Source organism: Mustela nigripes, chromosome 2 (genome assembly GCF_022355385.1).
Source record: "Mustela nigripes isolate SB6536 chromosome 2, MUSNIG.SB6536, whole genome shotgun sequence".
In the NCBI taxonomy this organism is placed as follows: domain Eukaryota; kingdom Metazoa; phylum Chordata; class Mammalia; order Carnivora; family Mustelidae; genus Mustela; species Mustela nigripes.
The window spans coordinates 56,803,368-56,822,771 of NC_081558.1; the positions used below are offsets into that span (position 1 = coordinate 56,803,368).

At 54.6% G+C, this 19,404-nt stretch overlaps 1 protein-coding gene across 11 annotated transcripts in view; it reads left to right on the forward strand.

Annotated features, from left to right (window-relative positions):
* Positions 1 to 19,404, forward strand: part of IQSEC1 (IQ motif and Sec7 domain ArfGEF 1) — a 372,084-nt gene that overhangs the window by 317,323 nt on the left and 35,357 nt on the right. For all 11 annotated transcript variants that reach the window (XM_059390420.1, XM_059390414.1, XM_059390415.1 and 8 more), the window contains 2 exons: positions 8,508 to 8,802; positions 13,426 to 14,675. In XM_059390420.1, the coding sequence (XP_059246403.1) occupies positions 8,508 to 8,802; positions 13,426 to 14,675 (1,545 nt within the window). The remainder of the gene's footprint in view (positions 1 to 8,507; positions 8,803 to 13,425; positions 14,676 to 19,404) is intronic.

A 19,404-nucleotide genomic window follows, 5' to 3' on the forward strand; every position in this document is an offset into this window, starting at 1 on the left:
TAAAAATCTCTATCCACTGAAGCTGCAGGGCTGCCTTCACCCTGCCTCTGGTTCCTCAGACCTGCCTGCTCCCGTTGCCCCCTGTAGAGATCTAGGGGTTGTGGCTGGTCCCAAGGCTGCCTTTCCCCAGCTGAGCCCTCCCTGCTCTTGCTCAGAGGACACGGCCTTCTTTTCCTTCCCACACTTACCTCTTCCCCAGACACTGCCCTAGTCTGTCTGCATCCCTCCCCGAGGACCTGGAACAGAGCAAAACCATCCCCTTCCCTGTCCTGAGTGATAGACCTCAAGTTAATATGGCCCTGGCAGCAAAGAGCTGTAGAAGTCGCACAACAGAGCATGTAAGGGCTGGGAAGGAATTGTCCCTGTCCTGGCCTAGATTCCCTTTCTGGAAATCAGAAACCCTGGGAGCAGAGGGTGGGGGAGGCCACAAGGCATGGAGGCATGAGGGCATCCGTATTTCGGAAGGCTGTTTGGCTCTGGCACGTGCAGACTGCCAGCAGTCCGTATGGACCAAGTCTCCTGGCATGGGCGTTTAACCCAGGAAGGCTTTCAGAGTCCTCCTTCCTGCAGCAGAAGACCCAGGCCACTCTAAAGAGGGTGGCTACACCATGTGATAGGACCATAGCTGGCCACATGCAGCCCAGGCTTATTTCTCTCGTGACCTTACACAACCCCAAGACCTCCAGGCTCTGGACCCCAGCCCCAGGCCCCTGGCATGTGAACTGCATGATTTTCCTCTGGGCAGCTGGGTGGCCAAGGCACCCACTTGGGGTAAGTGACTTGGCCCCACCGAGCCCCAGAAGGCACAGCTCCCTCCTAGCTCCCAGGATGGTAGTTGGGTCACAGGCTGTGTTCGAACACTCAGTACAACACCTGTACCCAGCAGGTTCCCAGGAGAGTCACTGCTGCTAACCCACCCCGTGTGTGCATGTGTGTAAGTGACTAAGAAGTCACATAAGCCCAGTGAGTAAATGTGCAGACTCAAGCCACACTGTCTGGGTTCCAGCCCCATGACCTTGGGGTTGAGCTTAACCTCCCCTCCGTGCCCATAGGGTGGTTTGTTAGAGGTCTAAGTGAGTTACTTAGAACGCTTAGAAGACCACTGACTATATAAACATTAGCTGTAACTACCATCAGCATCATCAGTGTTGGAGTGAAGAGCCAGCCCCCTAACCAGAGGGTCCCTGCTTCCCACTTTCCCCCCTTGCCTCTCCGCCCGTAGAGACTGCCCTCTGACTAACATTTTTCTTGAGAAAAGTAATTCATGACTTCACAGGCCATAATTAGAGACATCCGTGACCCGAGTGGCCGAGGGCCCCCGGCCCTGACTCACTCCCCAGCTAGAGTCAGGATGTGGCATCTGGGCCATGGGGCCCAGGTCCCTTTCTGTCACTCTCCCGCCCCTCTCTAGGGCCTCGTCATCAGCGACTACAGCCCATGGCCAGAGGAGGTTGTCCGCGTAGAGAGAGGCCCCACAGCAGGCAGAGGCGGGCGACCCTGGCTCGCACACTGGGCCTGTCTGCCCCCCCACTTCTAGCTGCCGGGATGTGTAGGTTGGGCCCTGTCCATCAGAGTAACCAGAGACGGCAATTACAAAGTGCCTTTTATGAGCCAAGCAGTCTTTTAAGGACTTCTCTGTGTTAACTCTGTTACGTCTCATAACAGTGGCATGAAGTCGGCCCTCTGCCCCGATTTTGCAGGAAAGGAAACTGAGACATGGAAGTATTCCCACCCAGTCACACAGTTGATAAGCAGCAGAACCCAGAGCTCTGACTCCTGCCCCCTCACCTGGCGGAAAGGCCACAGGGATGCTGCCGGGGAAGAGGGGAACTTTTCAAAATGTGTTCTTAGTTCTTAGGTGTTTTTCATCATCCTAGGGCAGTCAGAAACTCTAGATGCTGTTTGTAGTGATCCAGCCATTCCTCCACATAAAACACATGCACCAGACTCCGGCAGAGGAAGGCATGTTGGGAAAACTGGAGAAGGGGAGGAGGAGGTTGGGGACACTTTCCAGGGACTCAGGGCTCCGAGTGCCCAGGCCAGCAGGGGAGGACTGGGGACACATCTGTGTGTAGGTCCAGCTGTCATCTGGACGGCTGTGCTGGGCCAGGCCCATCTCAAGAGCCTCATCATGCACATGTGGAACTTTCTCAGGAAGGAGCCAGTCTCAGTCACTGTCTTTGCAGGAGGCTGGGGCTTTAAGGGACCCATCCCTCAAGGAGCAGGACTCTGGGAGGGCAGGGAGTAGACCCTCTCATACTGTCTCTTTCTCCAGGTAATCTACACCGTGACAGAGTGTGGGAATGGGGGCCACACTAGGCGGGGGGCGGCCCCATGCAGGAAGTAGGCTTTGTGCTGGGACCAGAGTGTGGCCTCTTAGAACCAGACTACTCCCAAGTGAAGGGCAGTGGGGAGCTACAGGGTGAGGGTCTAGATTCAGACAGTCCATAGCAGCTTTTAGCCAGTAGAGGAGTCCTTTTGCTCTATTTCTGACAAGTGTCTGACCTGCTACAGCTTGCACACCTACAGTGACAGAGAGCTCACCACCTCCTAAGCACCCCTAACCATGTGAGAGTGTTGTCAAGTTGGGCAGACTTGGTCATGGTCTGTCCATGGAAATCTGTTCCCTCTGCCTCTTGTCAGTCTGTTAGAGGCTTGATGGTAGACATCCTCGCTTGCTCCCCTCTGGCTGCTTTTCTCCTGGCCAGGCAGTCCAAGCTTTTGGTGAGAGGTGGTTTCCAGACCTGGAGGTTTATTCCTGGCATACTGTAATTTGGGGGTTGGCAAGTAGGGTTCATGCCACGTGCCAGCTGGGGTCAGTCATGTGGAACTCTGGGTTGGAAGATGTGCAGGAGGGAGTCTGTGATCCATTAGTGATGTCGGCCAGCCGAAAGTGAGGCGAACAATTGCCCCCACTTTGTGATCTGTACTCTCGGGCTCCAGACAGTCCATGCAGCACCGAGACACAGTCCTCGGCTGTGTTCTGACACCTGTAGCGGCTGCAGAGCTGTTGTGGCTTCTGGTTTTGTATTAATTCGTGGTGGTGACTGGCTTCCCAGCTGCGTCACAGCATCGGCTCATGTTAAACTTATAGTCAGCCAAAAAAATCTTGTCTTTCTCCAAAGAACAGCCATCAAACCGATCTTCCCCCTGGGCTTGACATTGTTTCCATTATATGGATATATAAGTAATTTAAATCAATCCCTGTTGACGGGCATTTAGATTATTTCCAAATGTTTATAATTAGAACCAACACTGCGGTGAAATTCCTTGTATTTATCTCTTCACAGATCCACTCATTTCCTTAGCGTGAATATCTAGCAGAGGGATTACTAGACCAGGAGCCTCTTCGAAGAGTGCTGGGAGTGGCCACCTAACTGTCATAGAATGTTCCAGAAACTCTAAACTGTCAGGGACTGTCAGGTCCTTGGAACGGGTGCCTGCCCCACTCCCTGATTTGCATATGGCCCAGGCGTCTGAGAGAGACCCCTGAATGCTGTTGTGTGGCGTAGGACTCACTACAGAGTGTTGAGGCCTGGCTGATGGATGCAAGTTGTGGAAGAAGCTTCCGCAGAGGAGCCGACCTGGTGATGAGACATTGAACTGCAGCTAGGAAACCACCGTGGTGAAGAAGCAGTGTGCAGGGTGGGCTGCTGGTGCAGGAGGCTCTGGGGGGGTGGGGGCCTGGGCCGGGGCCGGTGGTTCCCTGACCCCCAGCTCCCTGCTGTGTCAGGCGTGGACATCATATAAAGCAAAGATCTCTGAGGTGTCTGATCTGCTGTGGGGAGGGAGAAGAGGGCTGTCCTGTTCACACTCCCCAGGGAAGGAACTGAGGGGCACAGCCGAGTACTAAGCAAGAGCAGGCGAGGGGTTCAGGGTGTTGCTGTACGTAAGGCATCTTTATGGGTTCTTCCAGAGCTTCTGCCCCATCGAGTGGACTCGATCACTGTTTCTAGCTAGTACTCTGAAAAAGTTACATCAACTTAAACTTCTGAAATGCCTGTTGCTGCCCATACCCGTCAATCCTGGGCATTCTCACTTGAAAAAAAAAAAAATGATCTTTCTGTGAACGAGCTGTCTGGCTCGGATTAAGAAAAAACTCTCTTTTTATGTCTAATAGCATGTAGCTTCCAATTATCCTCTGGCTTACAGTGGGTTCTTAAACTTCATGCAAGCATTCACACACTTCTCACTTTTGTCCACTCCTATACCAGAGGGCAGTGTCTGTGGCGGGGTCATTGCTGGCTGCAAGAGGTTGGCCTGTCCATTTCGGTTCTGATCAGGGTGGTCTGAGGCTGATGGTGGTTTTGGTGGGGTGGAAGGCCTACCCCATGCACCAGGCAAGGGGATACTATTCGTGTAGATCTCACAGGACTTGGTGGCAGACTGAGCGGAGCAGGGCGGGAGCTGGCGGTGTGGGAGGGACTGAAGAGATGACAGCCAGAATCCCAGCTTGGTCACTGCGTGAGGATGGAGAAAGATAAGGAGTTTGGTTTGGGGCACATAGGAGGTCTGGTGGGGATGCTGTAAGAAGCTGTTCCAGGACTCAGCCAACAGCAGGCATGGGGAAATGCTTTCCCTCACTTGGCAAGTATTTCCTGAACACTCTTAGCCAGGCATAAGTTGGCACTTGGGAAACATCAGTAAGCAAAACAGAAAAATTACCTTCACCCTTGTAGCACTTATGTACTGACATGGGAGACAGCCACAAACCAAAAATCATGATAAATATATTATGTGTTTTGAAGTGATGATCATCATCGAAGATTTTTTAAAAAAAGAAAAGAAAAACAAAGCAAATCAAAGAAAGAGACCAGGAATCTTGAGGGGGAGGGAGCTGTGATTTTAAATCTGGCAATAGCAGAGACATGGGGAAGAGTGTTCCAGACAGAGAGAACAGCCAGTGCAAAGACCCTGAGGCAGGAGTGTGCCTGACCCCTTTGAGCGGAGAGAAAGGAAGCCAGTGAGTCAGGAAGTCAGAATGAGCAAGGCTTGGGGGAAAAGAGCCGAGATGAGAGCAGCCAAGGTCAGTCGTTCAAGGACATTGCAAGGACAGCGTCTTCTAAGTGTGATGGGACCAAGGAAGGAACGCGATATTCTGGGGATTTTTTGTTTTGTTTTGTTTTAAAGATTTTATTTATTTATTTGACAGACAGAGATCACAAGTAGGCAGAGAGGCAGGCGGTGCGGGTAGGGGAGCAGGCTTCCCGCTGAGCAGGGAGCCCGATGCGGAACTCGATCTCAGGACCCTGAGATCATGACTGGAGCTGAAGGCAGAGACTTAACCCACTGAGCCACCCAGGTGTCCTTGATATTCTGTTTTATTGGAGTCACTGTGGTGGCCATGGGAAAGGAGAGGCAGGGGGACCGTTGAGGAGGCTGTTGTGATAATCCAGAGAGCAGTGATGGTGGCCTGGACCATCTGCTGAGAAGTGGGAGAGCCTGGGTATGTTTGGACGATAGGGCTGATAGGAGAGAGGAGACCAGAGTTGGCGTCATGGTGAAGAGAAAGGCTACAGGTGACCATCAGACCCCTTTCCTTGGCTTTGAGGGGAGGCTTGGCCCTCTTTCCCTAGGATGTTCTGGAACCTCCTGCCTTAAGAGAGTTGGGAGCAGGGTAATGCTCAAAGCCAGAATCCTGGGACTGGCACAGCCCAGAAAGTGCTTGCTTCCCACCAGCCACCTATGTCCCTGTCATGCCAGGACCCACACTGACATCCTGCTCGTGACCCCAGCCGTTGAGATAGCCAGGCTCTTCCCCACTACCAGGCAACATACAGCCCTTCTGCCCCAAACCACAGCCACCAGGGAATGACAACAACCTACCAGATTCACAGACTGACCCCTGCCCCGTCCCCACTGTCGTCAGGAAGAATGCCTGTTCATTGTTACTCTGAGGCCCAGAGGGCAAGGCCTAGGTAGAGGGTTGGATCCCCCACAGAACATGAGAGGTGGACGCGGCTCCTTTATCCCAGGGCACATCAGGGCAGCACAATGAGGGTCCTAGCCCACCGTTCCCTGATGGAGCCACTGTGAGGCACAGATAGAAGGGCTTCCTGCTCTGAGGACCTGCACGGAGACCACCCCTCAATCTCCCTGTGTTTCTGTAAACTCAGGGTTATGAGACTATTTTAAAACCTTCTGACCAGAGCGCCAGCAGCTGCTCATCTTCAAGGATGAGATTTTGTTTCCTGTCAGCCTTTTGCTTGGAAAAACAGACTCTGCCCTGACTGAAGCATTTCCAGTATGGGGGTGTGAGGGTGGAAGTACTTCCTCATGAGATGCTCACAGGGTGCCCAGAGGTGAGGCAGGGAGACACCTGGGGCAGGAGCAAAGGCGGGGACTTTGGGTCGCCTTTCTGTGGGTGGACTTGCTTTATTGACTGCCTACAGGTCTGACAGGGGTGTCCCTCTCTCTTTCATACAACTATGGATCAAGCCATCAAGTATTTATTGTGAAGTATTGCTCAAAGTTTTATCCGAAGAATGGGCGAATTTTTAGCTCTGTTGGTCCCCATCCTTCTCCCTCTCGCAGATACACGGGCCCAAAGGAGACTGCTCTTGGGTAACTGATGTCAGGAGAGTCTTAAAGGGTGGGTATTCCTCTGACACCTTAAAAGCATCTGGTCCATCCCACATTGATAACGGACAAGGAGATAGGCCTTGAAATGAGGGGCGACCCACCCTGATTTTCCACCAGATGAAGGCAAAACACTCAGAGCTCTTCCCCAAGGAAAGACCTTTGTCACACTTAAGCTTCTGGGGAGCAAGAGGGGCCATCCTCTGTCACAGGATAGCCGCAGTCTGTTCTCAGAGGCCAGAGCCAGTTGCTGGAGCGGAAGTCCTGTACTATTCTTGAACTACAAGTTGGAAGGCAAGTGCAGGGATTTGCAGCCCGTCCCTGGCTCAGGGCAGAATTGGAACCACAGGGCAGGCTACTTCCCTCTGCCCCCATTCTGAGTCTGCCTCCCCCAGGAGTCCGTGAAAAGTCCCGTTCGACACTCACAGGGCGACACTGCCAGGCCTTGTGACACTGGCTGGAAGCAGAGCTGGGCAGGGGGTAGACACTTGTTCCCAAGGCTGTCCCACCCAGCGTGTTGCCATTGGTCTGAAGACAGGACCATGGAGGAAGGACTGCAGCCTGGGAAGGGGAGCTGTGTTCCCTTCTTTCTGCTGGGCCCCTTCCAGAGAGACCCCTGCCCTGGCCCCAGGGATCAGAGCGTCTTTAAAGGTTGAGTGATACCCTGCAAGGACAGGAAAATGGCAAGGCTTGACCAGAGAGGCTGCTAGATGCTGTGTTACACACAGCCTTGCCTTTTTGTGCTATACTGAAAAGCAGTCTACAACAGGAACCCATGTCTGTTTTCTGAGTTCCTGAGTTTGGGATGAGTAAGCCAGCCAGTCCCTCTCTGTCCCCCCAGTCTAGCACTTGGAATGTTGAGAGGGAGGTGTCTGCATCCTGGGAATGAGGCTCAACGCGGTGGAGGGCTGCACACACACCCCCCACCAAATCTTGGAATCCCACAACTTGGGCTTTGACCTCAACTCACCCACTCACTACCTGTGCAGACAGGTCTCTGTACCGCTGTGGGCCTCAGTTTCCCCACCTGGAAAAGGGGGGCTAGTAATTCTTTCTTTGCAGACTAATTTAAGGTTTTTAAAAAGAAAAATGTATGTATAACACTGTATTCATTCCCAAGCCCGCCATAACAGACTGGGCAGCTTAAATAACAGACATTTATTTTCTCACTGTTCTGGAGGCCCCAAGTCCAGTATCAAGGTGTCATCAGGGCTGGTGCCATTGAGGCCTCTGTCCTTGGTGTGCAGATTGGCCGCCTTTTCCCTTTGCCCTCACATGGTCGTCCCTCTGTGCATGTCTGGGTCCTCATCTCCTCCTCTTCTTAGGAGGACATCAGTCTTGTTGGATTAGGACCCCAACGGACCTCATTATCCTAACTATCTCTTTGAAGACCGTCTCCCCCCACATTCTGAAGTATTGGGGGTTAGGACTTCGAGATATAAATTCTGGGGGGACACGGCTCAGCCCCTAACCACCCCCCCAGTGCCTGACCTCTAAGTAGGTATGTAGTAAGGAGTCACTTTCATCAATGTCTTTTTAAAATAAGAACAAAGGGTACAAAAATCAGTGGTTTACTTAAGTCAGATGGTGGGAATGAGGGAGAGAAGGGGACTGGATCCATTTAGCTGCTCAGTAGATTTTCACTGACCCTTTGCTGCCATGGGCCAGGCCCTGCTGTAGGCACTGGGGCTCGTCAGTGCACATCATGTGTCCAACCTCTGCCCTCACAAAGCTGAGGTCCTCACGTAGGAGATGGACAGTGAGCAAAATCAATCAGTGAAGTATGTCAGAGGCCAGCCAGTGGTGTGGGGGATGCTGTGGGGCTGCCTCCTGCCTGCGGCCCCCTCCCACCTTCCAGCTCCCTGTCGGGCCCCGGGATCTGGTCTCCCACTCACAGGAGGCCTCTCTCTCTTCTCTGTCCCCTGCAGCGTGGAGGGCGAGGCCCCCAGCAGCGAGACCGGCACGTCGCTAGACAGCCCGTCGGCCTACCACCAGGGCTCCCTAGCGCCTGCTTCCAGTCTGAGCCCCGACCGCTACGAGCACGCGTCAGTGGGAGCCTATGGGCTGTACTCGGGGCCGCCGGGGCAACAGCAGCGCACACGGAGGCCCAAACTGCAGCATTCGACTTCCATCCTGCGCAAACAGGCCGAGGAGGAGGCCATCAAGCGCTCGCGGTCACTGTCTGAGAGCTATGAGCTCTCCTCCGACCTGCAGGACAAGCAGGTAGGTGGGGCCTGCCTTGGGAACAGGTGGCAGCCAGGTGGCTCTGGCTGGAGACGGGTGCCAAGGCCTTTGCTGGGCCAGCCTGAGGCTGCAGGAAGCTCAGCTTTCCCGCAGATTGACGTCCACTCAGGTGCACTTGTGCTATGAACGTGGCCTTCACCTCCGCCCAGGGTCCCCTTCTTGCTCTGCCCGACGCACGGAGGCACCCTGAGCGAAGGGACTGGGGTGTCAGGACTTGGGTCTCCACCCCACTCCCTGTCCCCATGGCCATGCACACAGGTTCAGTGGCCAGACGCTGAGTGTCTGAGGTCCCAGGGGACACCTGAACCTTAGATAGTCCTCAGGAGGAGTCCCCGAGGAGAAGAGCAGGAGGTCAGTGTACAACATAAATAGAACATGCTCCGAAAAGAACACCAAGCCTGTCCACAGCCCGCAGGCAAGGTTGCTTTATATCTCCTTTGGGTTACAGTCTGTGTTCTCGTGGGAAATGGCCACACTGAAGGTCTGCTTCCTCCCGCAGACCCACCGTGGGGTTGGCACCCATGTGCCAGGAGGGCGAGGAGGGTGCATGGCCTGCCTGCCTGGCTGGGCTCCAGGGAAGGACTAAAGATAGCCTCCTGCGTTGAGGGAGAGGCCTGTCCCAGCTGGGTGGGGGGTGGGAAGCAGAGGGAATGAGCAATCACTGGGGTGGGGGACAAAGATTATCACGTTGAGGTCCTCCAGAGTATAGGCCCCTAGAAGACTCTTGAGTAAGAATTCTTGGGTGAAACTGAAGGGACATTTCTGGCTTCAGGAGACCCTCAGGCTATGGCAAGCAGCTGTGTAGATGTACGGGAGCTGGGGGAGTCAGGCTTATCTGTCCAGCTTCCCCCAGCTCCTGGGCCATCTCCTTATGAGTCCTAGGTGGTCACATCGACCCCTTACCTTGCCACCCTCTGTTTGCTCCTATTTGTCTTTTGCGGAGCAGCGTCTGGGCCTGTCATGGCACCTGACTTCCAGGAACCATGTGGGTGCTGCCCAAGGTGGGTCTTTCCTCCTCCCAGCCCTCTGCCCCCAACAAAGTCTCCTACCTCTCCCTGTCCTCAGGCTACCTATCTCACCCCTGATTCTCTCCATCCTTCTACAGAGGACCCCCTGTTGGGCTGTGGGAGCAGAAAGTGCCCCCATCCCCCTACCCATCATGGCACTTGGCTCCATGGCCAGGCCCACCACAGGGGAAGACCACCTCTGTTTCACTGATCACTTACACCCACATCCAAAGTGAATCGGAAGCAGTTGGTAGTAAAAGACCTCCAGCAGAAGCGTTGGGAAACAGAAGTGAGGAAGTTGAAGACCCCACAGAGGCCTATGGAGATAATCCTTGGGTTCATATGGCCTTACTGGGGCCACAGCTGGTCATTCTGATCCCATGCATGTTCACCAAATACCCAGTGTGTGCCAGACACTGTGCTGGGTGCTGGGGAGTCCACAGTGGACAGGGTGAGGCCCCAGCTCTTGAACTGACACTTTGGTCCAGGAGATGGTCCCAGAAGCAAGTTAGCAATAAAGACAGTTTAATTCCAGAGCGTGATACAAACCCCAGAGATCACGAAATTGGGGGAAGAAGTGGTAGCTGTGGGAGGGGTCAGCATTGGATAAGGAGAGTGGGGAAGGCCTCCTCAAGGTGGTATCTGAACTGAGCATTTGAAGGAAGTGGCCTTCCAGGAACCAGTAACCCCAGGTGCAAAGGCCCTGAGGCAGAACAAGGGTAGCAAGGAAGAGGTGGTAAAAAGATGAGAGGACTACTGAGCTGTTGAGCTTCCCGGCAATGAAAGCAAGAATGGGAACAGGACAGACTACATGGGAACTGCCCAATGAAAGTAGGGTACACAATTTCACGAAGATTAAAGCCGAGTAAGCAAAAGTCCCGTTTAGTGAAGGGAGCCCTTTGGCTTCAGGGCCTCTGCACCTTCTGGTGGTTTCCTATCAAAGAGAGCAGGAGTCCTGAGTCATCAGAGCTGCTAGTTCTGCTTTGTGGAAGGGTGTTCCTCTCTGTTCCCTGTCCCTCCCCTGCTGTTGAGACGCATCCTTTTAAAGAGAGAGGGAGGGCTAGGGGTCATCTCCATGTCACATTACTTCCCAGAGCCTCTGTCCTCCGAGAAGGGGGATGCCAAGGCTTCTCTACAGGCTGGAGGTCCTGTGAGTATCGGGTGAAGGCGACATACAGCAGGTGAGCACATATAAATTGGATTCCCTCCCCTGCACCCCAGTAAACTTTCAGGCTGGGCCTCAGGTCCGTTGTGGCCCAGGAGGAGGAATGACCACCATGAGTCTGGGGACTGTGTAAGAACAGGCCTGGGTCGGTGTGTGTCCTCCAGGGAAGACCAGGAAGGAGGGACTGAGAGGGGCTTTGACGACAACACAGAGCCAATTCCTGCCTTTCCAAGGTCGCTCTTCATCCCCCCTCACCCTTCCCCCAGATTTGGGAAGCTGGTCTCGGACAAACAGCATCCCTGCCTAATTGTCTAGGCCCCTAGTAAGCAGGAGAGAAAGAGCCCTGAGTGAGCCCTGGGCCTTACGCTGGTGGCCCTGGTATCATGACTCTGCCCCTGAAGGCGACATGAGGGGGGCCAGGCTACTGGCCTTGAAGGGCGGAGGAGGGGGGCTTCCCAGAACTCAGCCTTGGGCCCTTTATCGGCCCCGTCGGCTTTCAGAGCTCCACTCAAAACCCCCAAAAAACAGAGTCTGCTTACAGATGTGGAAGTGAGGTCATCTCTTTGGATGGTGTTCAGTAACTTCAGGGCAAGAGAAAAAACAGACCCACCCTGGCTGACTCTGGGCCCAGAAAAGTCATTTTGATCCACCCCCCTCCCCCCACATGCACACACATTACCCTCTCCTGCTGTGAAGGGAGCCGCTCTGTCCAGCCTGCTGCTCCCTCTCCCACGGGCCCCAGAGAGCTGGCGCTTTCAGTGTCCAGGGGGAGCCGGTGTCCCTGACATGGGTGGCCTCCCAGAGCCAGGAAGTGAAGGGACCAGGACTGGCACCAGGGTACGTGAGGCCCCAAGCCCTCTGTTCCTGGCCCGCCCCACAGTGGCTCTGAGTGACCCTCTCCCGCAACTCGGGCCATAGTGTGGATTTGGTCAGTGTCTGTTTGGTTTTCTTTCAGTGAGGTGTGTGTATCTGCCTGGTTCCCTGAGGAGAGGGACCTTATCTTTGCTTCTGGAGGGCAGGGACCTTATCTCTCTGTGCCACCAGCTTTGGTGTGATGCCAGGCACAGCATAGGCAGGTGGGGTCTAGACAGGCCAGGGGGTGGTGCTTTGCCTCGTTGGCGCAAGAGTGCCTTCCTCCTGAAGGCCTCAGGCTTTTCCTGGCCCTTTCATCAGGCACCCCCTCTGTCCAGCAGTCCAAGAGCCCTGGCTTGGTGGAGAAGCCAGTTGCTTATCTTGAATTTTCTTTGCTTCCTACAGGGTAGCCTCCTACTTTACGGGCATATTTTCACTCAGGAGCAAGGCACAGGAAGCAGTCCTCAGGGTTGTCCTTGATCACCAAGGGCTGGAGTGAGCCTCGGGGCTTTGGGAGTCTGGGTGTCACATGGAGGAGTCCCAGACAGTGCCACCTGCCCATAGCCCGGCCCCGTCTCTGTACCTCACCACGAAGAGGGGCCATCGGAACCTGGGGTGGCAGAATGAGTGCTTGCTCTGGAGTCTGGAGGCCTCTGCCTCTGAGCTGAGTCACTTCTCTGGGCCTCAGTCTCCCCATCTGTCCAGTGAGGGGAGTCGAGGACCCCCCAAACCATCAACATCTTCCAGGAACGCAGCTGAGGGTTTTCTAGGCCCAGCTGTCCCCATGCTTGGCATGAGCTAAGCTGTTGTGTCCGTCTCATCAGGTGCTCACCACAGTCCTACGAGATAGGGCTGAGTACCGTCCCCACTTTACAGATGAGGAAACAGGAAATGCACAGCCCCAAGGCTTGCTCAGAGTGGCGCAGCTAACGAGGGGCAGGGCCAGGCTTATAGCCTGGGCATGTGACCTTGAAGCCTGCTCCCCACTGCTCCCCACTAAGGTGATTATTTCAGGCCTCCCTGAAACTCAGTGACACCCCCCACCACCACCTCCACTAGCTGGTAAGAGCACGAGGTCACTGCGGTAAAGAGGAAGTCCCGAAGCCTGCCACCAAGGGTCCGGGTCCAGGATCTCACTGAAACCTTTGGCTGGTCCCTTAACCTGCTCATGCTTCGGGTTCTTCCCCTCTGCTCCTCCTCCAGCATCTCGCTAGTTTCATTAAAGCCCAGGCCACAAGACATGCTGGGGCCAAAGGCTTCTGTGTCCAAAGAAATTTGGAAACACTCCACCTTTCAAAGGTTCTGGGAGGTCGTGCAGGGAACATCCTTGCTTTCCCTTCAACAGGGGGTTTCTCCATCTTCTTGGTCCCAGGGAACCCCTGTTCTGGGCAACCCACAAGCTTGCTTCCGTAGTTGTCATAACCAACTTTGGGATGTGCCAAGGCCTTCCTGGCTGCTGCAGCCATGGAGCTGGGTGGCAGACATGACCGTGGGTGGGTGTGGTGCTGCGCTGGCAGCGCACGGGGCTGAACGCACACAGGGCTGAGCTCACTAATGTCCTGTCCTGCCCCCAATCAGGTGGAGATGCTAGAACGCAAGTATGGGGGCCGCCTCGTGACCCGCCATGCGGCCCGCACCATCCAGACGGCCTTCCGCCAGTACCAGATGAACAAGAACTTCGAGCGCCTACGCAGCTCCATGTCGGAGAACCGCATGTCACGCCGCATCGTGCTGTCCAACATGAGGATGCAGTTCTCCTTCGAGGGCCCGGAGAAAGTGCACAGCTCCTACTTCGAGGGCAAGCAGGTCTCTGTGACTGATGATGGCTCTCAGCTCGGGGCCCTGGTGCCGTCTGAGTGCGGCGACCTTGGCGAGCCTCCCACCCTCAAGTCTCCCGCCCCGTCCAGCGATTTCGCGGACGCCATCACGGAGCTGGAGGACGCCTTCTCGAGGCAGGTAAAGTCCCTGGCGGAGTCCATCGACGACGCCCTCAATTGCCGCAGCCTGCACGCCGAGGAGGCGCCAGCCCCCGACGCAGGGCGGACCCGGGACGCCGAGCCCAAGCCGGCCCTGCACAGCGTGGACCACCACAAACTGGACGAAATGACGGCCTCATACAGTGATGTCACCTTGTACATCGACGAGGAGGAGCTGTCACCGCCCCTGCCCCTCTCACAGGCAGGGCACCGGCCACCCAGCACGGAGTCGGACCTGCGGCTGCGGGCTGGGGGCGCCGCACAGGACTACTGGGCTCTGGCCCACAAGGACGACAAGGGGGACACGGACACCAGCTGCCGGAGCACACCATCACTCGAGCGGCCGGAGCAGCGGCTGCGGGTGGAGCACCTCCCGCTGCTCACCATCGAGCCGCCCAGCGACAGCTCCGTGGACCTCAGCGACCGCTCGGACCGTGGCTCGCTCAAGAGGCAGAGCGCCTATGAACGCAGCCTGGGCGGGCCACAGGGCAGCCCCAAGCACGGCCCTCTGGGCGGCCCCCCCAAGAGCCTCCCCCGGGAGGAGCCAGAGTTGCGGTCCCGGCCCCCCCGGCCCCTGGACAGCCACCTGGCCATCAACGGCTCAGCCAACAGGCAGAGCAAGTCAGAGTCCGACTACTCCGATGGGGACAACGACAGCATCAACAGCACATCCAACTCCAACGACACCATCAACTGCAGCTCCGAGTCGTCGTCCCGGGACAGCCTGAGGGAGCAGACGCTCAGCAAGCAGACCTACCACAAGGAGACCCGCAACAGCTGGGACTCCCCCGCCTTCAGCAACGATGTCATCCGTAAGAGGCACTATCGCATCGGCCTCAATCTCTTCAACAAGTGAGTGCCTGCTGGCCCTGCAGGAGCACACGGGAAGGGCCTTGCTCTCATGCCCTAGGGCCTTTGCACACACTGAGGGTTTAAAAGCATATGTGTGAGGGTGGGGCCTTGTGCTAGTGGGGCCTCTACTAACATCTGGCACAGTGATGCTGTCATAGAGGAGATTGGAGCCTGGTGAGCGGTGGGCCCGGCCCCCCCACCTGAGGGCCCTGTCCTGGGGAGAGCAAAGGCTCACAGGCTGAGCAGCAGCCAAATGAGGGGTTTCTCTGTGATAGAGCAACACAGGGACAGGAGTTCAGGGCCCTGTGAGCACCTAGAGCAGCACCCAGCCACAGTAGCTTCTCAGGAAACGTGAATGTGCAGGCTGACGGTGCTGCGTAATGTGCCTGGTTGGGAACACCAGGCTCGGGGGTTTGGATTGGCTTCGCTGGGTGACAAGGGGCACGAAGGTCTTTGGGCAAGTGCATGATGGGGTCCGTGTCTGAGCAAGATCTCCCAGGGCTGGGGCAGGCTCAGCTGTTAGAGGCACGCGTCGGGGGAGGCAGGACAGAGACCTGGTGCTAACAGAAGTCTCAGCAAGGTCCCTGTGGTGGATGTGTGAATTGGGTCTGTTGAGGGACTGCTCCCCGCTGGGAGTTCTAGAAAGGTGCTGTGGGGGCAGTCCTGAGAGCCGATTTAAGGAGGGAGACGGGTATTTAAAGCAGGCTATTCTTAGCACGGCCGAAAATAGCAAGCGGAAGGGGAGGAGGGCCGCACACTCCCTTGGAAGGGACGCCGGCGGGCTCTGGTTATTAAACATCGTATTTCACATCATTTCCATCCACAGGGCCTCTGGGATTGGGGCTCATCGGACATCAGCCTGGCGCTTGACTCCTCCAAGGTTGGGGACACGGCCAGACTGCCCTGTGGCAACTGACAGGCATCCGCTGCACTTCCCCGCTCTCTGCTTCCTCTTCGAGATGGAGGGAGGCTTGGGGGGCACTTTTGAGCCATCCCTGCTACAGGTGGAAGTGCTGTACTGTCTCCAGGGACTCAGAGGGTATAGGGAACAGGACCTTTACATGCGAGCAGTCAGAGGGCTCTGGGTCGCTGGTCCTCACTCAGCTGAGAACTTTGAATCTCAAAGACCTTGCATCTGCCTGGGAGCTCTCTCCTGAGACCCCCATCAGCTCATGTCTCACGGCACGTAGGGACAGCCTCACCGTTGCATGAGCTGTGTCCAGCCAGCACATTAGCCGAAAGGACCATATTCTGCTGAGCCCATCCTGAGCTCTGTCCCAGAAGTCTGCTCCCACCTGCTTCTGGGCACGGCCAGCTCCCAGGTCTTCAAAGACCCAGGTCAGGGCCCTCCTGGGCAGGGGGCTGAACTGACCTGGGTTTCCCATTGTGCCCGAGCCCACCACATCCCTGATATGGGAGTCCCAGCCGTGTCGACAGGTGAAGGCCAGAAAAAAACAGTCCCTCCACCAACCAGCGTTGGTCTGTGTAGATGCTCTCTAGCTCTGTTTTTAGTTACGGATGCAGTACGGGACTGTATTCCCCCTAGAAAATGAGAGCCTTCCAGTTAGGATAACGTTCCCTTAGGCTCTTGTTGTTTTTGTAGTCTCTCCTCCCAGATCTTCACTCCGTGCATGTGTGCGCTCTTAGGAACCGCAGACAGCCATGGCTCAGAGCACAGCTCCCCGGCGAGACTGCCCAGGCCCACAGCCTGGCCTTCCGTCTGTACAGTGTTTCTGGGCCCAATAGTGTCCACCTCACAGGGTGTGAGTTGTAAGGAAGCAGGTATGTGAAGTGTTTGGAGCAGCACCTGGCACCAAGGAAGCCCTTTCCAAGTGTTAGCTGCTGCCGCTGTGGCCTTGCTGACATTATCTGCGGCCTGGGATTGTGGACATCATCTTACTGGGATATTACTGCACGGCTTGCTGGTGGAGGTCCAGCCCCCCGCCCCACCCCATCTTCGTCAGTGTGCATGGGACACCTCCCTCCCTCCTGCTGCTTGCTCTCTAGTGGTCCCTGGTGTAGGGCTAGCCATATGATTGACCTGGCCCCTTGCTTCCACTTCCTCGTAATTACCAACCATAGAGGACAAGGAGTGTCTTTACATACACTCTCAAGAGAGTCTATAAAGAAGCTAGCTAAAAGCAGAATTACGGAGGCTTAGGTAGGCACATTTTTCACTGGAAACTTACCCTTTAAAGGGGAGCTCCATCCATTTCCTCTTTCTGCTGCTGGATCTGAGAGGTCCTCGTTCTCCCGCATGCTTGGCAACACTGTGTTCTCTCCCCACCCCAATCAAAGGGTAGACATTGTCTCTTGGCCTTTTTAGTTTGCATTTCCCAGCATCTAAAAGGGAGCAATAGAGCATCTGTATGTGTCTTTTTTTTTTTTTTTTTTTTTTTAAGTAATCTGTACACCCAACATGGGGGTTGAACTTACCACTTTGAAATCAAGAGTCACATGCTTCATTGACTCAGCCAGCCAGGGGCCCCAGTTCATATTCTTGGCTCGTTTTCTTCTCTCAGGCTATTTGTCATGTTGATTTACCAGTAGTTCTTTATTTGTTGTGGATACTGATACTTTGTAATTACAAACATTTTCTGTCTGTCATTTGTCTTTAAAATTGTTTTCTTTTGAGCTATAACTCACAGTATCCTAAAATTCACCCATATAAAGTGTATGGTTCAGTGGTTCTCAGATATATGTCTTTTAACTTTGTGCTTTTTCATCTAACAAAAGTGCTTATAATTTTTTGTGTTTTTAAAATTAAGATCATTGCCATCCGACATCAGTTTTAGGTGTACTAGGTAATGATTCCGTTTTTTATGTATATTGCAAAATGATGACAGGAAGTTGTTACCATCCCTCACCACACGTAGTTACAATTTGTTTTTTCTTGCCACGAGACTTTTAAGATCTACTGCCTTAGCAACTTTCAGGTAAACAATCCAGTATTATTAAGCACAGTCACCATGCTGTACAGGAAGGTTTTAATTTTAATTAGCTAAATTCGTATTTTCTTGTTTCATATCTTTGGCTTTTCATGTTATTTATTTTAAAAAGGGCTCTGCCCAGGGACACCTAGGTGGCTCAGTCGGTTAGGCGTCCAACTCTTGATCTCAACTCAGGTAACAATCTCTGGGTCGTGAGTTCAAGCCCTGCATTGGGCTCCACACTGGGCATGAAGCCTACCTTAAAAATAGTAATAATTAAAAGGAGCCTTGCCCCAAATCATCAATATAGTGATAATTATAATAATAAAAATTAAAAGGGGCTCTGCCTCAAATCATAGCTTTTTAAAAAAATTTTTTTTCAGTGTATTTCCATGCCCTTTAGGACTTCAAGCTGAAATTTGTTTTGGAGAGGAGAACCACATAATGTGAGGGGTCCAACTTTTTTTTTTTTTTTAAGATTTTATTTATCTGTCATAGAGGGACAGGGAGCACAGGCAGGGGGAGCGGCAGGCAGAGGGAAAAGCAGGCTTCTTGCTGAGCAAGAAGCCTGATGCAGGACTGGATCCCAGAACCCTAGGATTTTGACCTGAGTTGAAGCCAGGCGCCCAACCATCTAAGCCACCCAGGCGCCCCCCAACTTCTATTATTCTGTAGAGCTTAGCCAGTTGTTTGCAAACAATCTATTCAACAATCTGTCCTTTCTTCGTGGACTTGAAGTCCCATCTAATTCCTCATGAATGGGACCTTTTCATTCATTCAGCAAGCTATTTCTTGAGCGCCCGCCACACACTAGGCTGTGTTTCAGGGGCCCGGGACAGACCAGGGAACAGAATGAAGATGCTTGTAAAGCTCCACGTTAACTGTTACAGGGCCTGTCCGTTCCTCCACGAGCAGCAGACTTGGGGTCTCATGCGTTTGCTTATTAAAGCAAAAACCCTTCCTTTGTCTTGGCTGTTTCGGGCGGGGATTCTTCCACATGGATTTTGGAATCCGCTCACTAAGACCCCTGAGCAACCCCGTCAACTTGTCACCAGTGTTGCCTTCAGCTCCGAGACTCACTTGGGGGAGCCTGTGTATTTCCAGTGCTGCAGTCCAGCCTCAGGGGGGCTACTGAGGTTAAAGTTCACAGAAACATAACACGAATCCAGTGCCCCCGGCACTCACTAGCCATGGCGCAGGTGCTCACGGGCCACACGTGTCCCCCGTTCCTGACAGCAGAGATCTGGCGAAGTTCGGCCGCCCCAGACTGTGCTCGTGGACAGTGCTGGTCTAGAGCACTGAGGGACAGGCAGCGGCAAGTCTGGCTTCACACAGGGTGTGAGGCAGAGTGGGATGGCAGGCCCACAGCGGTAGGTGCTGATGGACATTGTGAGAAACATGCCCCCAGCCTCCCCGCCAGGCCCACCCCGCCCTCCGGATAGCTGTCAGTTCCCACCCTCTTCCAGTAGTAGGCTTTCCCGACACAGAACCTCAGCCACCCCCCATCCCCAGATAGGGTACATGGAGGATCTGAATGAGGAACCCAAAGTGGGCAAGCGAGCCCGCGAGCGGGGAGGAAAAACAAAACAGGAGACCCGAGAACGTGAGGGAGGGGGACAGGGAGGAGCATCCCTGAGGCCCCTGGAGGAGGCAGCAGTCTGCCTGACATCCAGATGTTTCCCCCAAGCACCTGCTCTTCACAGGCCCCAGGCTGCTCGTGGAGCTCATGGCCCCAGAGGGAGGGTGGGGGCCCAGGAACTAGAGGCAAGAGCTTTTCAGCCTCAGCTCTGCCACACACC